This window comes from Dendropsophus ebraccatus, chromosome 3, assembly GCF_027789765.1.
Source record: "Dendropsophus ebraccatus isolate aDenEbr1 chromosome 3, aDenEbr1.pat, whole genome shotgun sequence".
In the NCBI taxonomy this organism is placed as follows: domain Eukaryota; kingdom Metazoa; phylum Chordata; class Amphibia; order Anura; family Hylidae; genus Dendropsophus; species Dendropsophus ebraccatus.
Genome location: NC_091456.1, coordinates 13,349,611 through 13,375,636, shown reverse-complemented (window position 1 = coordinate 13,375,636; position 26,026 = coordinate 13,349,611). Strand labels below are relative to the sequence as shown.

The window sequence follows — 26,026 nt, the reverse complement described above, 5'->3', positions numbered from 1 at the left end:
CAATGGTTATCTGGTCCCTAAGAGCAAACAACTGCCAAAATGGTGGCCATTCACTTAAAGTAGCTGTCATTATAACGGTGTGTGAGCATAGCCTTATAATAAATTGAAATGAGCCTTTGTAAGGCTGGGTTCACACTACGTTTTTTTTTCATCCGTTTTTTTCAACCGTTTTTTTTGCAAAACGTGGATGAAAAACGAATGGAAAAAATGAATGGATGTGTTTGCATCCATTTTGATGTGTTTTCCATTGAATTCCATTATAAAAAAAAACGGATCAAAACAAATCAGTTTTTTTTAACGTACACAGAAACGTAGACAACCTCATTTTTGTATCCGTTCTGATCTGTTTAGTTAATATTATGGAATTCAATAGAAAAACAGATCAAAACAGATGCACACACATGCAAAAACGTAGTGTGAACCCAGCCTAAGAGAAATCCTAGAGCTAGACTTAACATTCCATATACCGGTACTCAGTTATAGGAGACTGTCCTAACTGGGTATTAGGACTTTAACTTAAATTTCCAAGAGCAGCTCCACAAGTCTATAATCCTCCTAGTTGCATTTTTCTAGCTTAATATTCTACAGCATTGTTATGTATTTCATTGTTCAACCTAACAAAATAAAAGGATCATTTTTCTTCAAATAGTCTGTATATATAACCTTGTAATTTGAGATACTGACTAGATTTGTCTTTTAAAGTATAAGCTTCCTACTGTTTAGTAAATGAGAACTTTTAAAAGGAAACAAACATTAGGCAGGATGGCGTGGCGGCTCAGGGCACTGAGGGTGGTAGTCCCGCCTCCAGTGCACCAAACTACCTAATTTGCATATTGATTAAAGTCAAGGCTAGGAACATAGAAGCAGGTTAGATTCTTCTAATCTGCCTTTAGTTTCCCTTTAAAGGAGAAGTCCGACAGGAGGGACCAAAAATCATTAGGCAGGAGAAAAAATAAAAGACTCTAAGGTTACCTGTAGCCGTGCCCACATTGTACCGCATGACCAGGCTTCTATACCCCGCCGGGTTTCATCTTCTTCCTGGTTCTGGCAATGTCACAGCTCAGCTTAAACATCACAAGTGGGTGAAATTTACCCCTAGCTTTTCCGATGTTCGATCAAGCCTAAATATGATGTCTTATTTATGTTCCCCCACCCCTGCCCAAAAAATTTGCTTGACTTCTCCTTTAATAAAATCCTTTACTTTGACTCAAAGGTCCAAAGTTCCCATTAATCTATCCTCCAACAAATTACAATGCTAAATTTGCAGGACATTGTGCTATTTTTCCCAGCGGACCCTATTGTAAGTCAGTAGTGGTATCTGACATGTGACAGATTTTGCACTGCAATTATAAATGAAAACCATGACATGGATGTGAACAGGGCCCAATATATACAGTCTGCAAAGGTTAAGAAATTGCTGAACTTCAGGCTATGATGAGAAGCTACCACCTTGTGGAGGATCGGGATTGTACTGTAAGATACTCTGGCAGCTTTCTTAGAAGCATCCATCTCTGTCAAAGTAATTCCACTGGGTTCAGCATTTTGCATTAAAGTATTATGAAACCGTCTCTATCGCGAACTCTAAAAGATGCTGCTGCTTTACTTTTACCAAGGATATCTATTATACAACCATTTAACGCGAGGGCTGCTTTCTCATATTAAAATTGAGGGAAATATATTGCACATAAATATTTAACATGTTTGGATGCTGTGCAGATTGCTGAATACATCTACTTAGTATATCAAAGGGTTTAAATATGATACTTCCTATTATAACACTGGATTCGAGATCCCAGGCCTTTCCTTCTCTGGGCGAATGCGTCATTCTGGAAGGAAGCGGGCTAGTTGAGCTGATACTATAACAAATTGACTCATAGAATTCAATGGCAATGCCGATAGACACAATCACAATATATTACTACACACAATATGTCAATGACCGGTTGATGGGTTAGATGACACAGTCTGTTTATCTAAGACATCAAATTAGTTAAAGACGCTGACAAATAATTCTATATCTAATCTATGTGTAAAAATCTTTTGACATATGATAGACAGGGCCGCTTCTGCCATGAGGCGGAATAAGTATTTCGCTTCAAGTGGCAGATTCTGCGGTTCTGGGAAGGGGCGGCATACTCTACCTCGCTGCTTAGAGTTTAACAACAAAAAAAACAGCAACCATGGCCTTGCTCGCCAGCTAATCGCCTGTATCGCCGCCGTCCCCATGTCCCTCCCGGCTTAGTCCATGAAGTCACCTGGCAGCTCTCATCACCAGCCTCCTGTGCTTTGGTGAGTACCCAGGGGGGTTAAACCAGGGGGGGGTTGATGGGGTGCACAGTTAGATTGCAGCCGGGGGGGGGGGGGGGGGGTGAACGGGCGGGTGGTTAGCTGAGGGTGCTTAAGTGAAAGATTGGCAGAGGTAGGTGGGCGGCCGAAAACCTAGAATTGGCCATGATGATAGAGACATTCCAAAAGTTTTGATCAGATATGGTCTGGGTACTGAGACCCTGACTGATTAATAGAATGAACTGGGAGAAGAAATTTTGTGAGCACTTCTCTCCTCACCTCTCTCATTTCAGGAGGTGGACTCTATAGAAAGAAAGAGGCAAGAGGCGGGAAAAGCAGTGCGCTTCTCCCCCCTAAGCGCTCAAACCCCAACCAATCAAAACTTTTCACATATATCTAGGATTTGTGATTTTTAAAAATAATTTTCCTGGGATAATGGTAACCATTAAAGCCTATGACTTTCCAAAAATATTTTGCTGATGTGATGTTTAAAAAAAACAACAACAAAGCAGCTGTTCCTTCCTGTCCACTCTCTCCTCATGCCCTACTGCTCGGCCAATCACTGGCTGCGATGGGACAATGCAGTGATTGGCTGAACAGACAGTCAATGAGCAGGGACCCAATAAGGGCCATAGAGCACCAGGGGAGCGTGGTTAGGTAGGAATAGCTGCTTTATTGTTTGTTTGTTTTTACATCAGCAGCAAGCTATCTTAGGTTTTGCAAGTCTATGGACTCCATTCTTGCATTGGAATGAAAATCCGCTGAGAGAATGGAATCTCATCTTTTTTTCCATTGCCTTCATTATTTAAAAAAAAAAGTTGAAGACGGATGTTTTTTTTTTTTTTAATGTGCACAAAAATGTAGTCAACCTGATTTTTGTGTCATTTTTTTTGGTGTTTATTGTTTCAATCATCTGTTTTATTTATAATGGAACTGAATGGAAAAAGGGATCAAAATGGATGCACACAAATGCATCCGTTTTTCCATCTTTTTTTTTTTTTTTTTTGCTAAAACATGAAACCAACCTAAATAATAAATTCAAAATCCGACACAAAACTGCGATATTAACGTCCGTTCAATATGAGAATAACCCCACACAATCTCCTAATTTTCCCCAATCCTGTGGGTAGGGGAAAAGTTGTTTTTCTTGGAATACGCCTTTAAAAGGGTTATCCAGCGCTACAAAAACATGGCCACTTTCTTCCAGAGACAACCCCACTCTTGTCTCCAGCTTGGGCGGGGTTTTGCTGCTCAGTTCCATTGAAGAGAATAGAGCTTAATTGTAAACCGCACCTGAACTGGAGACAAGAGTAGGGCGGTCTCTGGAAGAAAGGGGACATGTTTTTGGAGCACTGGATAACCCCTTTAAGCAACCATTATGTTATGCATAGAAGTTGTATAGACTTCTATGCACCCATTGGCATATCATACTGTATTACATAGCCTCGGTACTCCCACCATATTATATAGTCCTGTAATTAGGCATTATATGGCAGGATACATTGGCTATTGCACCATACTAGCTGTTGGGGCTCCATCTACCTCCACACAGATTCTGCGAACATATTTTTACCATTTGCTTGTGGCTGTAGATTACAAAATTGTCTTTCTGCAAAGAAAAGATCCAAAAATATCTTTCCATGACTATGATTATCTTCTAAAATCTGTATGTTGGACATGTTCGTATATGGATTTCTGCTCTCCTTGATGAATGCCGGGCTTGCAGTCCCATCCAGGATTTTTCATTTTGTTCTGATTGCATTTATATCTCAAGCCATGACTCCTTCCCTGACACCTCACCTGAGTATTAACCTTCTTGAATGTCTGTGTCTAGATAAACCTATCATTCTGTTTTTCTGCACTGCTGTTGGGCGAGTTCTTGAGATAATTCATGTATGGTATTATATGTTTGGAGGATATTATCTGACATCTACTGTCCGATACATTCTCTACACTACCAACTATTAGGTTCACATTTTCCCTTCCGTTGCGGAATCATTCTATGGGTAAGAGTCTATTTTCATCTTTTATGTGTTGTAGATAATTGTTAAAATTATTATATTATTATATCTTTATAATAACTTGTAATAGTTATAGTGACCATCTAAAAAGAACACAAACAGCATCCACTGCGCTGATTCATCAGTAGAGATGAGCGAAACTCATCATAACCCCAGCTTTCAGCATTTTATTACCGGTGGTTGAAGAAGTTGGATCCAGGGTGTCCTGGAAAACACAATCCCGTCACTCACGTAATTGCAATGAAGAAAGTGTGTTTATTCACACGAGTGTTTCGCTGCACGCATTGCGACCATAAGGTCTTTCTCAATAGAATCTGTGGAGAGAGAGACCTTATGGTCGGAACGTGTGCAGCGAACCACTTGTGTGAATAAACATACCTTCTTCATTGCAACTCCGTGAGTGCCGAGATTGTGTTATTTTCTCGTGGATACAGTGTTCCCTTGGCACCACTACCTACTGGAGTGACGATTGTTGGTGTACACTGGAAAACATAAGAACAAGCCTATGGCTGTATCCATGTTTTCCATGCAGCCTTAGAGCTGCATCCAACTTCTTCAGTCACTGGTAATCAAATCCCAAATGATCAGATTTTATTCATATGGTAATGAACCAGAAACATTATAACTAGGGATGGTCCGAACCTGCCGAGGTTCGGGTTCGTATGAACCCAAACGCTCGGCATCAGATTCCCGCTGTCGGGCAGATATAGCGGGAGGAACGCCTGGAAAACTGGGATACAGCCTATGGCTGTATCCCAGTTTTCCAGGCGGTCCTCCCGCTGGATCCGCCCGCTGCAAGGAGCGGGCAGACAGCGGGAATCATTACCGAGGGTTCGGGATCGTACGAACCCGAACCGAACTCGGTTCGGACCATCCCTAATGATAACGGACATAATGCTGTGTAACTAATGTCTGTTAGATGGTCAACGACACAAGCAAAGTTGACAAAAGACAAAAGTAAATAATAAAAAAAAATCCTGAACAATACTATGGGACAGAAACAAATCTGCCATACCTGCAATGGCAGCATGCACTTCTTGCCCAGTCTTTAACATTGGTTACAAGTAATGCACCATAATGGTCTGTTCTGGGTTACAATCTTTTAAATATGTTTGTAACTTGCATAGGGAAAGGTTTGGTGGGTAAGGATTGCCTGCTTGCAGATAACACAAAAGTGTGCAATAGGATCAAAAATAATTTAGCTTTATTAGATTAGTGGTCAACAAAAATGGAAACTGCAGTTCTATGTTTCCAAATCTAAAATAATGCACCTGGGGATGAAATTCTCTATCCAAGTAACATATTGGCAGATCTGTGTTGGAGAAGGCTTCAGAAAAGAAGGATTTTGGGATAGTGATATCTGACAATCTCAAAATGGGTCACAAGTAGGGAGAATCTATTGAATGCTGGGTTGCATATCTATCAGTAGGAAGAGGGATATTGTGATCCCACTGTATAAAGCTCTTGTGACATCACATCTGGAATACTGGCTGTAATGTTTTAAAAAAACTGTGTGATTCTTAGCTTAGGTTAGACATTCTAGAAATCCACCAGATTTTTAAAAGTTGTTTAAGAATCTGACACCTCCTTAGACTGTTTAGTTTTAGTTTCCACCATCTTTAATTTAGCTCAGAGATTGGAACATTTTTGGAGAATTTGTTGGCACAATTTAGGCGCATTAAGTCATGCCTTCTCTTAAGAAAAACCACACCTACATATTGTAACCATTTGTAGGACGGAGTGCAACAAAAATCTGATGGAAAACAGATTTAGCACCAAAATACTGGCAGACAAATGTGTTAATCAGTCCTTTCATTGTGTTCTGGAGAATTTACAGAAATATATTGGTAAAATAAAACAGGTCCAAAGATGAGATACACAAATAATGGAAGGTTATAGGAAAAAAAATGCATCAAGAAAGACAGTCTGTACATCAACCAAACACACCACAGAGACACAATCACAGGTCTTAATGTAGTGAGATAGTCAGACCTTCCACCGGGAAGGAACCACCAAGCCAAGGAATGTCTCCAGTCGAGGAAACCACCCAAGCAAGGTATCCATCCACAGACAGCTGTTTCGCACTTACTAGCATTGCTCCCACTAGCCAGAAACCTACTCCACACTGATTAGGGGCAAATATCCCGAAACAGCTGTCTGTGGATGGATACCTTGCTTGGGTGGTTTCCTTTACTGGAGACATTCCTTGGCTTGGTTGTTCCTTTCCGGAGGGAAGATCTGGCTAGCTCACTACGTTGAGACCAGTGATGGTGTCTCTGGAGTGTTCTTTTGCATAAATCTGTACAGTTTGGGAGAAAGATGGGAAGGGTGAAGGGAGGCATAACTGAAACCTTTAAATATGTTAGAGATTTAAATAAGGCTTAGATAATAAAAAGGAATTACTAAAAGGGCAGATTAAATGTAAAAATATTGGAACTTTGCAAACTGCATTCCCCTTTCATTTGTTAAAATGGTCGTACACCATACATAACTTTTTGCTGGTACAATCTAATGTGTATGGGAGCAGCTCAGCTGTCCCCCAATATTTACAGCCAAGGTGAAAGAAGACTAACGTATAACAGATTTTAACTTTTCTTGTTATTTTTTCTGTCTGGAAATAAGCCAGAAGCTTCTTAAAGTGACGTCTCTCCACACTTGGCCAATCCAAGTATGCACCTCTATAGAAGATTGTGTTCTACCCAAAAGTAAGTGTGTATTGTCAGCTTTTTAAAAACTTTGACAAACATTTATGTAAAAGTTAGCACATATGGGTTTTATTATAAGGAATATGTTGTAACTAGTGTTACTGGATCTGAGCTTTTTTTCAATGTTTGAATGATCAACGCGAGTAACGAACCTCACTAAAATTAATGGAAGACTTGAGCATCTAACCAGGTACTGCTCGGCGGAGTGGAGGGTGCCCGGTTCACCTCTTGCATATCTTCATTCTAATTTTGGTATATTTTTATGTAAACAGATTTTTGTACATTGTATGTGTAAATAAAATATGCAAAAATTAGAACGAAAAAATTCAATAAGTTACTGCAAGACATATTGTTACTACAGTCAATTGATGGTATACTGCCATTGTTCTAATATGTCTTGCAGAAACCTATTGCAACTTTTCCTTTTATTTTTTGTATATTTTGTCCCTTAAAGGGATTTGTAAAAGAAATGCAAAAATGTAAATTAGTGTTTAAACAGTTTCGGAGCTCCTGGCATCACAATGAATGCTCAATGATGCCGGGAGCTATAAAACTGTTTAAATATTTACGCCTCTGTACTGACACACTGTGTCACTCAGTTGAGCATTGAGCTTAATCGAGCACTCTGATGTTCAATAGAGCACTATGCTCGACCGAGCATTCTCGCTGAATACTAGATATACCTGGTGGAACATACTTAAGAAAACAAGATGCAAAGCACGTCTGGTGATCGTAGTAATTAGAGATGAGCGAACCTGCCGGATTTCTGGTTCGTACGAACCAGAAATCTCGGCATCTGACTCCCGCTGTCTAACGGCTCTGTGCAGCGGGTGGATACAGCGTAAGGAACGCCTAGAAAACTGGGATACAGCCAATTAGGCTGTATCCACCCGCTGCACGGAGCCGGCAGACAGCGGGAGTCAGATGCCGAGATTTCTGGTTCGTACGAACCAGAAATCCGGCAGGTTCGCTCATCTCTAATTACTACGATCACCAGACGTGCTTTGCATCTTGTTTTCTTAAGTATGTTCCACCAGGTATATCTAGTATTCAGCGAGAATGCTCGGTCGAGCATAGTGCTCTATTGAACATCAGAGTGCTCGATTAAGCTCAATGCTCAACTGAGTGACACAGTGTGTCAGTACAGAGGCGTAAATATTTAAACAATTTTATAGCTCCCGGCATCATTGAGCATTCATTGTGATGCCAGGAGCTCCGAAACTGTTCGGTTATCTCTAGTAGTAATATGGAAAGATGGTAAAAATTTCCTCTTTTGTGTGATAAAAAAAATTGTTCTGAATCTTGCTGTACAGTGCAGTGATCTGTATAATGTGTTTATGTGAATATAGTTTTCCTCACGTGTCACGTGTCCACAGTAGGAGCACATTTTAATCTCTTACATTCACAATATGATATGAATAGTAGGTTAATTTATTTGTCATGCATTTTACTTAAAAAAAAATGTGCTTGTCAAGTATAATTTACTTCCTAATTTGCTTTAGAAGCAGAAGACTTTTCGGGTACCGATTGCCTTCACGGAAGCCTCTCACATGGTGACTTCATGGGGGGAGATAACAATGTCAGAACTTTTTAAAACTAAGTTAACATGGACCCTCCCTTTCAGATCTGATTAGCGATATACGTTATCTACCGTATTTTGTTTCCTGAAGTACCGGCGCATGTTTTATTCCTAGATAAATTATATTCCAGAAAACTTAGAGAGACTCTACAATGTCAAGTCCAAGACTGACGATGGCAAACCCTGTGATCACACAAGATTGCGAAGCAGTCACTTTTCTTCCTGTAGTTAGGGGGATTGATTTTAGGTTTGAAGTGAAGAACATTAAAAGCTTCAACAGATTTTATGCATTTAGGAAAAATAAGCTGAAGCAGCTCTCTTTGGGGCGACGTAATTACATTTTCATTTAGAGAAAATTTGATTCCGGCTTTATTTACAGTGTAAACTCCCCTGATGTACTGTGATATTAGGAACCAAATTAAATGTGAATATTTATTATGTAGACATGATTACATTTATATTTAATTGCATTAGCTCAAAAAAAAGGCCAGAGAACCAGGAGAAATTGGCACCATTATTCATGAATTAAGTACCCCCCCCCAAAAAAAAAAAAAAATGTTATGATGAACAGTTTTGCAAGGTTTGTAGCTTATTGCATTTTTGTAAATTTAGAGGTGTGCAATAAATACAGGACTTAAAGCGATATTCCATGAAAAACTCCCTTTTCAAAAAGTAGGAGGTCCGACCTATGTACCCCCCACGATCTCTGTATCGAGACCCGCCAGCTCTGTTATGAATAGAGCCACGGGTACAGCACTCAACTCATGGCTCTATTCATTCCTATGGATTGATGGAAAGAGCCGAGTACACCGGAAGATTGTTGTACTTCGCCCTTTCCGTGCTCTGAACAAAGCATAGACCTGTATGGGGGAATCAGGGTAGATAGTTGTCACTTACAGAACTGTCTAAGGTTATAGAAAGCTTAAAGTGGTTCTATGGGCTTATACAGTATATGATTGATGGCCTATCCACTGGACAGGTCAGGAGGGAGGAGAGAGGAGCCGCACTTCTTCACAGGTGTAGCGGGTGCAGTTGGAGGCAAATCTTTTGGCAAGGGGGATCCCCAAGTATCACACGAAAATCCAAAGCACTCCAGCATAAGGTGAAAAAAGATGGTGGTTTATTACAAAAATGTGCAAAAACACAGGATGCAATGTTTCAGTTCTCTCACAAAACACTTGAAAATGGTTCTGTGAGGGAACTGAAACGTTGCATCCTGTTTTTGCACATTTTTGTAATAAGCCACCACCTTTTTTCACCTTCTGCTGGAGTGCTTTGGATTTTCGTGTGACACTGGACAGGTCATCAACTGCTAATCGGTGAAGTCTGCACTACACAATAATTTGTGCTTTAAGCCCTTCATCATCCATTTGGCACCAAGTAAATGCAGCTCAGCTCTCATTGAAGTGAATGGGAACTGAGCTACAGTTACCTGGTGCAATCACTACAACAATGGTGCAGGGCTTCGGGCCCCATTGATTGTGTAGCATGGGGTGATGGGGTTAGCAACCTGCCAATCAGGAATTGATGTCAGCACCCAACCAATCAGCAATTGACGGCCTATCTTATGGATATAAGCTTGGAAACCCCTTAAAGCCACATGTGTCCTCTAAAAATGCTATCTTAGGTGACTATAACCAATGAATCCTTCAGGTGATACAGATGAATAAATGTTTAACAGAAGATATATTTGTTACAAGAATATTAGAATTATTACTAATTCTATTTCTATAATATTTAGGAAACATTTTGAGGACCCTAAAGATTCATTTTGCCAGTGATATTCTTAGACTAAGATGGTGCCCCTGCTTTTTAAAGTGACACTGTCACCCCCTTTGTGCATTCTGACATCTCTACACAGGTGTAGAGGGTAAATTTAGCGTTTTTCATACCTTATTTTATATCATACGTCGTGGTGCTTGCTCAAGTAAAAAGTCATCTTCTATCAACTGCAGACTGTGTTAAGTGGGCTGGGCCTCGCGGCAATAGCGCCACTTAACCCCGCCCGCTGCACTACAGTTAGCCCTGCCCCTTGATGCCCATTGGTGGGCCGACCTAGAGGGGGTGGGGCCTAGACCTTTAGGCCAGCCTGTTCCAATGGCCGCTAAGGGTGCGGGGCTAATGGCGGGGCCAATGGTGGGGTGGTGGGTGGGGCTAAGTGGCGCTAATGCCGTGAGGCCTCGCCCACTCACAAAAAAGGAGGTGGCAGTGTCACTTTAAGTGTTCAATAAAGAGGATTATTTAATTACACATTTCACAATTGTGTATGCTTGGTGCCTCAAAGTATATGGAACTGCTCTGTAAATTGAAGTGATCACTAGTGTTGATCGAGCACACTCAGTCGAGCATCGGGGTGCTCGATCGAGCTTGATACTTGACCAAACACCTCGCGGTTCTCGAATAAAGATGGAAAACTGGCCATCCAACTTCAAAAACTGTCGGACGAACATCAGTTATATCTCCCGCAAAAACCTATTTTTCAATTTCTAATTCTGTTCTAATTTTTGTATATTTTGTTTAACCATCCCTTCAAGGGATGAAATATACAAAAATTTTAACAAAAAAAATTAAATAGGTTAACAGACACCCTCTGCCTTGTTGAGCAGGGGGCACTTGGTTAAATGCTCCTATTGATTTCCATGGGGCTTTTTCCTCAAGTCAAGCACTCGCACATTAAAAAAATGTTTGACCCAAGTAAGGAGAACTCGAGCGATAACTCTTAGAACAATTGGAAAGAATTTACAAAGAATAAAGAAAACAACAAAATACTCATTAACAAAAAAAAAAACAAGAGCTCATTACAATAATGCACACCAGAAAGTCAATGACCAATTCCCATTTTACATACAGTAGCTGCTTTGTACAGTTGTGTAAAATATATATAATTCGAGCACATTCTTATGGAATAATCAATTACAGAGTTAAATAGGCACTCCAGCGACAACATCAATTTACCCTCCCAGTAAAAGGCATCCCCAAATGCCAGTGTAAATCGGCTAATCACACTGGGTAGCAGAGGGGAACAGAAGTAGCTCTGTATCAAGGAAACCGAGTGTCTGGTAATCACGGGGAGCAAAACAGCTGCTTACTGTCACCAGCTATATGTTGGGAGGGTAAAATGACACTGTCGCTGGAGTACTTCTTTAAAGGAGTTTTTTTTTGGCCAAAATGAACTGATGAGCTATCAAAAGAATAGCTTAGATATGTCACTGATTGGCGGGATGCCGACACCCATGATCAGCTGCTCGGTGGCGCACTGAACAGAAAACAGAGTTTGTCTATGTTCATTGTGTAGTGGTGATGATGTGTTATTGCACCATAGCTACCATTTAAATCAATAGGAGCTGAACTGAACATCAGCACCATTACACAATGAACAGAGAAAGGTTGGGTTCACACTACGTATATTTCAGTCAGTATTGTGGTCCGCATATTGCAACCAAAACCAGAAGTGGATTAAAAACACAGAAAGGCTCTGTCCACACAATGTTGAAATTGAGTGGATGGCCGCCATTTAATGGCAAATATTTGCTGTTATTTTAAAACAATGGCTGTTATATTGAAATAATGGCCGTTATTTACTGCTATATGGCGGCCATCCACTCAATTTCATCATTGTGTGAACAGATCCTTTCTGTGTTTTTAATCCACTCCTGGTTTTGGTTGCAATATGAGGACCACAATACTGACTGAAATATACGTAGTGTGAATCCAGCCTTATAAAACTGTTTTCTATTCAGTGCGCCACTGAGCAGCTGATCGTGCTGGGTGACTGATAAGCCATCATGGAGCTATGCCTGGAAACTCCTTAAATCTTTGCATGGAGCAAAACTGACGTAAACAAACATATGCTATATTTCAATGTTATTGCACTATTGTGAGAATAAATTATAGTGGTAATTGGTTATGATAATATAAATGTAAAATATACTATCAGAAGGTGGTAATAGTGATAAATATGTAAAAAAAAAAAAAAAGAGATTATTGACTGATTGGGCAATCACAATGAGGTCTCCAAAAACAATAAAACTTTCCAATCTTTCTGGTATAAAGTAAATTTTAAGTGTACTTATTTAACACCACTACAAAAAATATAACTATCTGAATAATTTTGTCTGTTAGCATTAAGAGGTTTTTAGGAACCTTTTACAGGGGCCGATTATGATTATCGGCCAGGAAAGTTGCTAGAAACAATTATGCTGCCCATAATTGGCCCGTGTAAAAGGCTTAGTGCATAGTATTTCCATCTTCGCGGCTTGTGATCCTGTATCTGTCTTTCCAGCCCTCCAGATGCTGCCTCCTCTACAATGTATCTACAATCCTCTAAAATATCTGTGCTGTTAGTTCCCAGGGCTGCACAAATGATACAAGGATCATTCATTCAGCCTGGCCATTCGATTTATCGTGCCATGTAGAGGCACTGCAAACAAGCCCTTATCTAGCTTATTGGCACCCATTTGCAGCCACCCGTGGCCGATATTGTTAAGGGTAAGAGGACCCTAAATCACATATGCCCTACAAGTATACCAAGGCTATGATCATACACTGTGCAGGACTTTAAAGACACAGTATACCCCTGGGGTTCAGATATCACAAATTGATAATTTAGGCTTTACAATATACGTTACTAAATTTTGGACCTGTGATTATTAATAGGGATACGTTGACGACAAAACAAAAAGCAGAATAAAATATATGTTCCTTTATTTGTTGTATTTTACTTTGCCAACCACCTAAACATTGTGTGTATCTAAGAAGTAATGATATTCGATGTTGAGATGCACGTCGATACATTTGTAATACATTCAGATTTATGCTTACGATGAACTGGAAAATATGTCAAGAAAAGTCCAGTGTGCTTTTAATTGGAAACCTGGCACTGTAGTGTTTACTTACAAGCAGAAAAAGTGGTGGTATACCCAAAATTCTATAGAACACAATAGCTCTTTTTCCTGCAACACCTATACCATGCCATGTACTGTATCGTACCCTCGTCAGGAGAACCAGGAAACCACTTACAGTATGAAAGCATCACATGGCACCCAATATAGAAATATAGACAAATCTCTTCATACTTTCTATTTTCGTGCCAAATACAATATGTTGGCAGTACAGACTTTGTATAATGAACTTAACCTTGTTGGGTTTCTTTTGCTTTTCTATTGCTGTTTTGATAGTCCCACCTTAAAAAAACAAACAAAACGAAGGCATAAAGGTGAATTTAAACATATTATTTTACAGGTTGTCCTGAAGACTATCCATATAGTCTCTAAGCTCACGGGAATCTCCAATGTTCATATCCTGACAGACCCATTTAATATTTTCTTCATTTCCAAAGATGACTGCATTGGTATATGGACCACCTTCTTCAGGTAAAATAGTAGTAAAGGATGTGAACTTTACCCGTTTTCTCTTTGATCCCCCTGGATTTAGTGGCTCATTCTGGGCCTCTTTTTCAAAATTGTAATCTGACGACCTCATAATTTGACTATATGGGTTCTTTTGAGAACCACCATTGAGCAAAAAATTGTTTTCTTCAAATTGTGACCTTCTATCAATCATGGTAGTGCATTCTTCCGCCACAGGAATGTCAACGGGATTTTCCAACAGTTCCACCTCATTCCCAAGCCATACCCAGTCATGTGAATGTGGAATGTTTGCTTGATCTGCCACTGGGAACCTTTTATGTCTATATTTCCATGCAAATGCCACACAGTTAATTAAAAACACTAAAATTGCAAGGCAGAACACACAGAGAAGGGCGTACATGCCAATTTCCAAGTCTGTGAGGCCTCTCGAAGTCTGTGTAAGTTCACTTTCCTGATTGTGTTCTGAAGCTATTCTTGTGGGAAAGCTAGTATATGGAATAGGAACAATGTGGGCATCATTATAGTTCTTGTGATAGTCTACTGGAGAATCAGACGTTGAGTTTCTATTTGCATCTTCATAGTTGACTGCGGACGCTCCATGTTTGGGCCACTCATTCGCCGTCCTTTCTTGCTCAGAAACTTTCTCTGTTGTTTTACTTGTAATCTTCTTAAACTCATCGTCTATGCTTTGAATTTCATTTATATTCCCCTTTTGATCGGAATCTTTTTGGCCAAATTTAACCTTGATAGTTCCGCTCCCCACAGCAAGGCTACTTTTCCTCTTAGATTTCTGGCAGATCTCACTGATCCCTAATTCTAACTTTATTAAAGGTCCTTGGCCTTCTCCTTCTGCAACCACAACAGGCCAGTTTGATAAAGGATTCTGATAAGTGGAAACCACCATCTCATCTAGAGACGACACCACCACCGAGAAGTCTTTACTTTCGTAGATATCCAGCGGTGTTACTGAGCCATCACTGAACAAGGTCCACACGCTGATGACTGCCTCCTGGAAAAGAGAAAAAAAAAATCACTTTTACAGCATCCTTACAATAAAAATACAATAATAGGCAATATGTTGTGTGATCATGTTTATAGCTTCCTGATGTTCTCTACAAAGTGAATATAAGGTCTCTCTTACAAAAAAACTATTGAAAGTAATACGATCAGATGTTCATTTACTTTATCTTCACTTATGGCAGAAATAAACTTTAGAGGAAGTTGCCAAATGGCTATTTAATCTCTACACTAACTGCATATGTGTTTACAGCTCTTACCTCCAGCTGAGATACAGCATCAGTGCGCTAAAGGAGTTGTCCAGCCATATAGCTTCACTTCTGTTTGTGGGCAGACTGGGCTTAAAGGGAATCTGTCAGGTCTATATCAGGTACAGAGCTGCAGACACAGGCAGATAAGTGATAAGGAGATAAAACAAATGACGCCTTTGTCGTTGCTGATGACCACTTGCAGAGACACGGCATGCAAAAAAAAAGGCGTCATTTTTTTTTTTATCTCCCTATGACCTATATGCCTGTGTCTGCAGCTCTGTACCTAGTATGGACCTGACAGATTCACGATAATAAATAAAATAAAAAAATAAAAAATTACTCACCTTAATATCATTCTGACTGTGGCTGGCCCCCGCTGTAAACCACTTCCTAGTCTCAATCTCAAAAAATAAAAGTGGCTGCTTTGCCAATCACTGGCTGTGGCAGTTCAAAGCTGTGTCCAATGAATGGAATACGGGAGCCATCTTTGTTTAAACATGTCACCAGACAGTGAAACTTAGTTTTCCATTTATTTAGCTACTTTTAGAAATTAAAAAATACATTGTTGAAAAATCCCATCCAAGTCACCAGGACACTTATTCTGTTAGTAGAGTTACTATTTGGATGATTTTAGGTTTGAACCTAAATGAATGATCAGCTGCTGACACAATGATCGGCTGATCTTTCTCTCTATTCCACGGAGCGATAATTGGCCAAATCGGGCCGATTCAGCCAATTATCGCTCAGTGGAATAAGCCCCTAAAGCATACAGATTATTTTGAAACTAAAGGCCCTATTACACAAAGCGATTATCGGCGATTACGGACAAAAATCACTTCTTGTAATAAAAGGTTGTAATCAGCCATGCACGACATGCGCAATGTCGGCTGATCGTTGTCTTTTAACGTCTTTCAACATGTTGAAAGATGAAGGACAACTATAGCAACGCTCTGCTGCCGTCACTCCGTGTAATAGAATCTCCCAGTACCAGCCCTCCCCAAGCACACACACTTACCTCAGCAAGCGAGTGCTGACCTGACAGGTCAGCACTCGCTTGCTCCCTCTGATCGCCCAGTGTAATTGTGTCGATTGGGAGTCGGGCCAATGCAATTTTGTACAGTGCTGTTGACTATGTTGGCACTATATAAACAAAAGGTAAGTAAATATTGCTTCACCGCTGTAGGGTTCAGGTTTAATCTAACAAGGGCAACCCCCTCCATGGAGTTTGTATTTTGCCTCTCGCTTACATGGGTTACTTGCACTCTTTGCTTTCTTACCTACCATCCAGACATATGGATAAACTAACACCCTATAAAATTGGCTTGTACATGTATGTGCACCTGACACGGAGAAATTAGATTGTAATCCCCTCGGGGGACAGGGGCTGACAAGAGTGAGTGAATGTATTCTCTATACAGTCTGGGTTATATAAAACATTGACACAATCTAAACAAAATACAATAAAAAATACTCATTCATGAAAATAGTCAAGACATATTAGTATGATTTGATCAAATACCCATGGCCGTGTGTATTTTTCATTCCCGTACCTGTTTCATCTCATGCAGGATATCACTGGCTGTAGTAGTCGTAATGATGGCTCTTTTATTACCCTTGCTGGCTTGTACAGACAAGGAGAGACCGGTTATGAGTTGGATTCCTAGTTCAACAATTCCCACTCGATCATCCAGGACTGTCACTGTTTTTTCAGCCAAGATGGAATCGGACAATGGAGAAAGGACCTGAGAAAGGGATTACGACAGGTAAGGACAAAGATTTTGATGGAACAATGGCAAACTGTGCAGAAACCTATAGCGGGAGCAATGCAACAAGCTCAATCATCCAGAGGGTTTCTTCAGCATTGTGGCAGCTATCGTTCAATTATTTCCCATGGTCTGTATTCCATGTAATCTAACACCCACTTATCCAGAAAGTATGATACTTATTTCCAGCCCAGAACGGCTACATGATTGGAAATTTTACAAGACCAGAATAGAGTAAGCTTAGGTTCACACCGCCTTTAGGTATTACATTTGACAGGCATGTTGTAAAAGTGCTAAACATATGCTCCAGACATATGCCTGTACACTTACATACGTCAACTGCTGAAGAAGAAGGAAAAAAACATGGACTAAGTGGTATATATATATTTTTCATAGCCAATAACACTTGGCAGCACTTGTCAGCTGAACATTTGTCAAACGTATGAGTCTGGTAAAAAGTGGTCTGTGGGCGAGTAAGACACATACACCCAATGTTGGGCTCAGACACAATAATGTTTTAGCCTATACAATAGCAACCAAAGCCTAATATTATGGTCTGTGAATAAAGTAAAAGGGCCATATTTTTTATTGAAAAATTTTAACTTTCAAAACCTAAATCAGCAGTAGATGTCATATAAAGCAAGTTCGCAATTTACTTTCATTATTTAATTTTTTTAGTTATTATGAAAAACACGGCATTTCCTGTGTTCTGACTGATTTTTTTTTTTCTCCAAAGAGTCTAAAAACAGGAAGTCTCGTGTTTCTCAGGTCATCTGAGCTCACAGAGAAGGCAGTCATGTGACTGATGGACACATTAAGCAGTGACACTCTGTATTGGCCGGGACTTCATGGGGGACATTTATGAACCGTCCAGGATGGTGCAGATTCGCCCCTTCTCCCTGGCATACGCCTGCCGTATGCCCCACTTGCCCGATTAGCTGGGGGGGGGGGGCTCAGAGGGGGAGGGGGCATGGCCTCTGCAGGATACATTTGTAGTATATCTCTTATATAGTTTCTAAGGGCTACATGTGCCTTTTATGAAACAGAGGCATATAGAGATAAGATATGAACCCATAGATGTTTATGTGGACTGTAATTTTTATCTGGAACTTTAAGTATACTTTACTTTAAAATGTGTGGAGCTCTTATAAGGTCGTATTCTTAAAGGGACTCTGTCACCTCCAACTCACCCACTTCAAAACCCTAAACTAAAGTAATCTGTTAGAAGGATAAAGGATGCTGATTTCAAATTTGTAATCTGTAGCTTTCTTTTCCTTTGTATTTTACCGTAGTAAGCCTACACACTGGGCATATTTTTGTATAGAGAGGACTACTTAGCTCAAGAATATAATGGAGAGGACGACTTAGGCTCCTATAAGACAAAGCAATATTGAATGATAAACGACTAACAATAAACGATCAGAACCGAGATTGTTTATCGTTAACCTGAAATCGTTCAACAAAGAACGGTAGTCGTTACTACAATCGTTTACTCCATCTGATCCCAGCAAAAGAATGAACAATGTCAAATTACACAGAATGATTAGTAAATAAATGCGGAACTGCAGCGAATGATTTTGGAATTACCGCAAACAGTTAATGATTTTAGGGTCAGATCTAAATCAAGGAACAACGGCACACAAACAATTTTTCGATCGTTGCCAGCAATTACACAGGACGATTATCGGTTACATTCGAACAATTTTTTGCAAGAAAATCGTTCAGTGTAATAGGGTCCTTAGACTCCTTCATCTGTGAGCTTGTAGCAAAGGAATGCAAGAACATAGAAAGATATAGAATTAGCGTTGTATACTCAACCGATGTATAACCTATGATAACCTAAGTTTAGCAGGTGTTTTGGAGGTGACAGTTTAGCTGTCATTATAATTTTCTAAATCTACAAGTGTATGTGAAATAAAGCAAGTCTGCCTTCTCTGTGAGAGCAGATGACCTGAGAAACACGGGACTTCCTGTATTTAGACTCTTTGGGGAAAAAAAAAATCTATGTAAATTGCAAACGTGCTATATATCACATCTACTGTTGATTAAGGTTTTGAAAACTATAATGACAGTCACACTTTAAAGCGACTCTGTACCCACAATCTTACCCCCCCCCCCAAAAAAAAACAAAAAAAAAAACGACAGTACCTTCGGGTAACTGCTTTTAATCCAAGATCTGTCCTGAGGTCCGTTTGGCAGGTGATGCAGTTATTGTCCAAAAAAACAACTTTTAACTTGCAGCCCTGTGTCAAATTGTCAAATTGGCGTGGCCTACAGTGTGTGTCCACCCTAGGATTGCATCGCCTCTCCGCCCTCCTCATCACTAAGAACCCTCCGGGCAGGATTTTTCCTATTCCTCATCTGAACACTGCACAGGTGCCTTAACAATTCAGCTCATGTGCAGTGTTCACACAGGTGATGAATAGGAGAAATTGTTCTTGGGGCGTTCCTAATAATGAACAGGGTGGGGAGGAGGGACGGAGAGGCGGTGCAAGTCTAGAGCTTAGATACTCTAGGCCACGCCAATTTGACACAGGGCTGCAAGTTTAAAAATTGTTTTTTAGGACAATAACTGCATCACCTGCGAAACAGACCCCAGAACAGATCTTGGATTAAAAGCAGCTATCCGAAGGTACAAGTGGTTGGGGGGGGGGGGTTTGACAGATTGTGGGTACAGAGTCACTTTAAGACCTTAAAATATATTTAAAGTTTCAAGCACTGTGTTAGTGTTTGTGTTTCTGCTAAAGTACCTCGAGATGTATGCGATGTGGCAGATTAGCTCTTCGAGACCACATTTCTACAAGCCTCAACTTTAAACAAGTTTTCAGTCTGCTAATCTTTTGTTTTTGCTAATTTAACATGAATACTTCGGTCTGCTAAGTAGCAATTTTTTTTTTTATTCACTTCAAATATTACCAGAGTTAACAGACATAGAAAGAGCTAATGTGATTTTCTGGTGTGTCTTTGAAGTGTGGGTGGTATTTCATCTCCCTCATTTTGCACTGATTGAGGGAAATCTTCTGTATTGCAAATGATTATCTTGCCGATTCCTACGACTTCAGAAATATTCTCTAACAATTATTCTATGTTATTGTCGCTTACTAACTGGAAAAAATGTATTTCCAATCCAGAATATTCGTTTTTTTTCCTCTCTTCTCTGAAGGCAGATGAACTAAAGTTTGAATGATTATCTAGGCCAAACAGCTAATGGCATTCAGTAATACTGGACAGCATTGCTGACAGCTGGGACCTCATCAGTCCAATGTATTCAGGAAACAATGACAGTACACAAAACACATTTTGAGAAGCAATTTCGGAGTACTGTATATTTATAAATAGACAGATGAATAGACAAGGAAAGAAACATAAATAGATAGACTAACAGATAGTTAGCTTGACAGACAAACAAACACATAGATAGATAGATAGATAGATAGATAGATAGATAGATAGATAGATAGATAGATAGACACATAGATAGAGGAGTTGTAGGTGAGGACCACTAGATAGATAAATATTTTTTATTTATTTTAATTTTTTTAATACATCCCAATACCAGTGCTGTTGCAACAACTGAGGCAGACAGCAGGCATGAAAGAAGTGAAGAGTCAGAGACTGCAAGGTAAGTATCAGTGCCATCCTTCTTTTTCCTCAGGCTTAAAGCGAATGTACCACCAGGTACATAAACAGATGTGCGCCACTGCAGGGATACCGGTAGCACAATCCTTTTTTTTGAACCTCCACCCAGTTCCCGTGCACAACGCCGATCTATTCCCTAGCACCATCCCGCCCCCGGTGCATACAGGAATAGACCGGTGCTGCGCATGGGTGGGGAACCAGGTGGTACATTTACTTTAATGTCCTCTTGTATCTTTTTCCTCAGTATGAGTGCCTTCCTCTATCCTAATTCTTACCCTCTGTGCCCTTCTCCATCCTCAGCTATCCTCATCCACTGTCTCTATTTCCTTCTCCATCCTCATCTATCCTCCTTCTCTGTCTATGTTCTGTTCTCCATCCTTAGCCTCTGTGCCATTTTGCTTCATCTTTCAGAACTTCTGTGTCCTGTTTCCTCATTTTCTTCTGCAGCCTTCATGTCCTCTACCATCATTCTCCTCCTGAGCCACAGTGCCCTCCTTTATCCTCCTTCATCAACCCTCTCAGCTTCCATGGCCCTTTCCCTCAGCCTCTACGCCGTCCTCGTCAAAAACTTTCAAGTTCTTCTTTCTCAACCTAATCCGCCTCTACGTCTTTCTTTCTCTTCCTCCTCTACAGAATAGGTCAATGCCTCCTATCTACAGCCCGACTGAAAAGGAACAGTAAGCTTTGGTCTTTGACTCTGACCTGTTAAGTCTGTCTCTCCTGTGGTCCAATGTCTGCTGCAGTTAGCCATCAATAATGGAATGGGGGCCCTAATGGGGGCCTGTCTACTTATTGGTGGACCTAAAGACACGATCAGCTGATGATCATTTCATCGTCTGATCATTGTCTCTATTACATAGAGCGATAATCGAACGATCATCACTCCATGTAATAGGACCCTTAGTTGAGGGGCCTTGTTGGGTTAATGTCTCTAAACTGTACAAACTCTGCCTCGCAGGGCGCAGGGCAGTAATGTAAGCCTAGGTAAATGCATAGCATGCTACTCCTTCTTATTTTCTTTAGAATCTCCACAATGTCTCTCCTGAAATGTCATTAAAGGAGAAGTTCAGCGAAAATTTTTATTAAAGTATTGTACTGCCCTCCAAAAGTTATGCAAATCACCAATATACACTTATTACAGGAAATGCACATAAAGTGCTTTTTTCCCGACACTTACTACTGCATCAAGGCTTCACTTCCTGGATAACATGGTGATGTCACTTCCTGGATAACATGGTGATGTCCCGGAGCTGTGCGGGCTGTGGCTGCTGGAGAGGATGATGGCAGAGGGATGCTCAGTGTCCCTCCAGTACCCTGTGTCCCTCAGTGTCCCCCTGCCATCATCCTCTCCAGCAGCCACAGCCCGCACAGCTCCGGGACATCACCATGTTATCCAGGAAGTGACATCGCCATGTTATCCAGGAAGTGACATCACCATGTTATCCAGGAAGTGAAGCCTTGATGCAGTAGTAAGTGCAGGAAAAAAAGCACTTTATGTGCATTTCCCGTAATAAGTGTATATTGGTGATTTGTATAACCTTTAGGGGGCAAAACAATACTTTAATAAAAACATTAAAGGAGAATCTCTGTTGCAGGCAGAGGGCATGATAACATAATAAAGAATGTATACTTACCCATCCCTGTGCCCCCGCAGAGCCTGACCATCATCAGGATGGAGTTGCAATGGCGACCACTGTATCCTCCCTGTTTATAGACCTATTCTGCCTTGACAAACTTTCCACTCAGCTGTGACTTCTTATGTAAATTCTAATGACAGGTTCCCTTCAAGTACAACATCTTGTTTATAGACTCATGTTCCCTTATTGCTCTTAGATTTTAGGAGCGCATTAACTGTGATAAATATGCAATAATAGAGTAATGTGGGGGAGCCAATTTTATTTTACAGCATAAACTGTGCGTGTGTATATGAGCGGGTAATCAAACCTGGAAAAACATGTGTAAATTGCCTTAATTAAGGGAATTTACTACAAAAAATGGGGAATAAAGTACTGCCTAAAGTGCTACAGTGTAATTTTCATTTTCTTACGCTGTATTCGGCAATCTGCATAAAATTAAGATAGTGATAAAATCCAATAAACTTTTTTTTTTTCCTAAATGCAGTTCACATAAACACCACATTTCTTTCATGGGCAGTTAATGCATAAATCTAATTTCATGATGCAATAGATTTTTTTTTTTTGGACTCTAGCAATATGTTGTTCCTAAACACTTGAGTTGATAATCTGTGTAGCCTGGAGACTTCTGCCACAGTGGAAAAGATCTACTCAATAAGTTCTTTAGAATTAATGGAAGACACATTTTAATATAGAAGGTTCTACTTTATCATTTCTGGTTTACTAGTGCTACAAACATGGTTTCCCCATAAAATAAAATAAAAATAAAAAAATCAAATTTTTAAATAATTAATGGAATCTCTAGCCTATACTTAAATGACAACCAGCTTTAGCTGCCATTTGAACCATTCAAGATTCCTAAAATTTCACATACAGTAAATGGAGCTTAATTGCAAACCACACCTGAGCTAGAGACAAGATTGGGCGGCCATGTTTTTGTAGCACTAGATAACCACAATTTTTTTTTAGCAAGTACTGTGAAGGGGGAGGCTAAAAGAAATAATATGCTCTTACCCCTCAAACCACTCCCCTCCACCCCCGTCTAGCACTGGTGGGCGCAGCCTACCCCTCCAGTCCCCAGGTCCAAGGCCACTTCCTGGTCTTCCGGGTCAGTACATTTGAGTTCCGCTCAGCCAGTCAGCGGCCATAATGGGGTCCCACCTCGCTGACTGGCTGAGAAGACCTCACATGTCACGACCCGGATACCCACTAAGACCAGAAATGTCAGCAATTTAATAAGAACTTCTGTCTAATATTTTTCTTAAGAGATACTTTAGACTTTAAGCTTTGTTCACACACCATCAAAATGATGGTTGTTTTTATTGGACTGCCGTCATTTAACAACATATAACGGCTGTTATTCATATAAAAAAGGATGTTGGTATAAAATTACAGACATTATTTATCGTTAAATGATGGCTATCCAATAAAAATTTCTGTCATTTTGACAGTGTGTGAACATAGCCCCAGGCTACAACCACACAGCGTCTTTCTTGGCTGGCAAAAACAGCTGTCATTTGGTTGGAAAATGGCGGGCATCTAAAAAAAAAAAAACAGCTGCCCAACAGCCAAAAAAAGGATGTTCTGTGGTCATGGCCATAAAGGAGAACTCAGGGCTGGAGTGATTTTTTTGCAGAGTGCTGGGGAAGGAGAGGATGACAGAAGAAATATGCTCTAACCTCCCCTGCTCCAAAGCTAGTGCCGTTATCCTGTAGCTCCTGTCGCCCGCTCCCGTCTGTTTCTGGGTCTGCGCAAGGACATGCTAGGCCATCTAAGCCAGCCAGAGGCCATAGCGATCTTATTTCCTTCATTCCCCTCGCCCCCGCCCAGCACGCTGCCAAAATCACACCAGCCTGGAGTTCTCCTTTAAAGTAAAACAAAGAAAAGAGGACATATTGGACATGTTTTTACCTGAACAGTGGTTATTCCTGGTTCTCGTCCAACCAAAACTTTCCCTGCTTCCAGTGTTGCTATTTTTGATTCTTCCACCTTCATGAAGTCGCTCACAAGGTCAGTGATATCGAACTGCCAATCTGGTCCAAGCATGTATGTCAGCTGTCCACCAATGTCTGAGGACTCTGCAACAAACTGAGTGACGACACGAACCATTGCATGCTGGTACTGGAGAGAACACCCGCGTCCTTTCTTCTCATCATCCTCTTCATCTTCACTATCTCTTGTTGGTCTAGAGGGAAATTAGTTTGGGATAAGAAAAAACTAAATAAAATTAATACATAGTTTTGCATAACCAAGGAATTACTTTTACTTAACTTTGACAACTAATAGCAGATCCTGACTTTCTTGTTGCCAGTGAAAGATTATTTTCACTCTAATATGATATTATCTCATATTATACAGTATTTTAGTAAGGTTTTCACTGAAGCATTTTGGGACTGTTTTTCATTTACTTTTTGAACTACATTTAGCAGGAATAAGTATAAGACTTTCCTTTATTTTATCATGCCTTTTGCATCCACCTATGGCATGGGCTCAAAAAAAGTTGTGTGTAACCCTTAAAAAGTATCTGGCATTAAAAAAAAAAAAAAAAAAAAAAAGAAGTTTTTGACATGTCAGAGAGACATGTCAAAAGTGTTTATCAGTAAGGAAGGGTCTGTGCGTCTAGGTCCTTACCAATTTGTAGTACCATGCGCTCCTCTCCACGCACTGTGTCTGCGACCTAAAGGGACCCCGTAGACTTACATTGAGCGTCCGTCAAGGTAATGTGACACAAAGCCAGGAGTAAATGCGCTGTGTACGGACTTCTGGCTTGTTCTCCTGATCTGTTGTGATCTGAGCACTCAGAAACCAAAACTTTTCTCTCTTGGACATGTCATAAGCTTTTTTATGGGGATGCTACTCTCAGATTTATAAGAGAAACAGATCACTGATCTCAGGGAGATCAGCCAAAGATAACACTGCCAGCTGCTAGCTAAAGCACTCAATGCAGTGAAATCCTAGGTGCATTGTCCCCTGGGAAACATGAATATGCAAAAAAAAAAGAGCCTGTGGAGCCTCATTTAGGAGTCTCGAAACACAGGACTAGCCAGATATCCTTCCTTCCCAGAGGGATACTTGGCTAGTCCTGTGTTTCAAGACTCTTAAATGAGGATCTGCAAGCTCTTTTTTTGCATACTCTCAGATCTGTCTTTCCCTGCTCTAATCCTGTTCTTATTACTACATCCCCACACAGAGCTGAGCAGGAAAGCGAGATGTCATTAGAACCAGGTAGAATGGGATTACAGAGAAGGACAGAAGATCTGAGTGCTGCAACATTGGGGCAGTAGTAAGTATGCAGTCTTTCATTATCTTACTGCAGGGGAAGGCATATAGTATTTTAAAATTTCTCAGAAAAAAACTCCTTTAAAGGTTGATAATCCGGAGGAAGCAAGTACCAATCTGACCGCACTCATTCCCCGGAAGGAGTGACGAGCAGCTGACCGCCGCTGCACAAATTAGAATCTTTCAACATGATGAAAGACCACAATCAGCCGCCGTTGTGCATGTTAGCAGATCATAGCCTTTCAACATGTCCTATTAGGTTAAACGGTTATTGGCCTGAACAGCCAGTAATCGGCCAAGTATGGCCGATAATCGTTTAGTGTAATAGGGCCTTAAGGTGGAATTCACACTTATATACAATAATAATAATAATAATAATAATAATATTTATTTGTATAGTGCCAACAGATTCTGCAGCGCGGAACCATAAACATACCATAAACATATGGCCCAAGGGTGATGTTAATGGGGTTTCAAAGTGTT

At 40.3% G+C, this 26,026-nt stretch overlaps 1 protein-coding gene across 1 annotated transcript in view; it reads right to left on the bottom strand.

The window, feature by feature from the left end:
• Positions 1-12,601: 12,601 nt before the first annotated feature.
• TMEM132B (transmembrane protein 132B) overlaps positions 12,602-26,026 on the bottom strand; it is a 425,771-nt gene continuing 412,346 nt past the window's right edge. The window contains exons 7-9 of the mRNA XM_069960965.1: positions 24,176-24,449; positions 16,779-16,970; positions 12,602-14,969 (exon numbers count right to left, since the gene is read on the bottom strand). Coding sequence (XP_069817066.1) covers positions 13,827-14,969; positions 16,779-16,970; positions 24,176-24,449 — 1,609 coding nt within the window. The 3' untranslated portion in view covers positions 12,602-13,826. The remainder of the gene's footprint in view (positions 14,970-16,778; positions 16,971-24,175; positions 24,450-26,026) is intronic.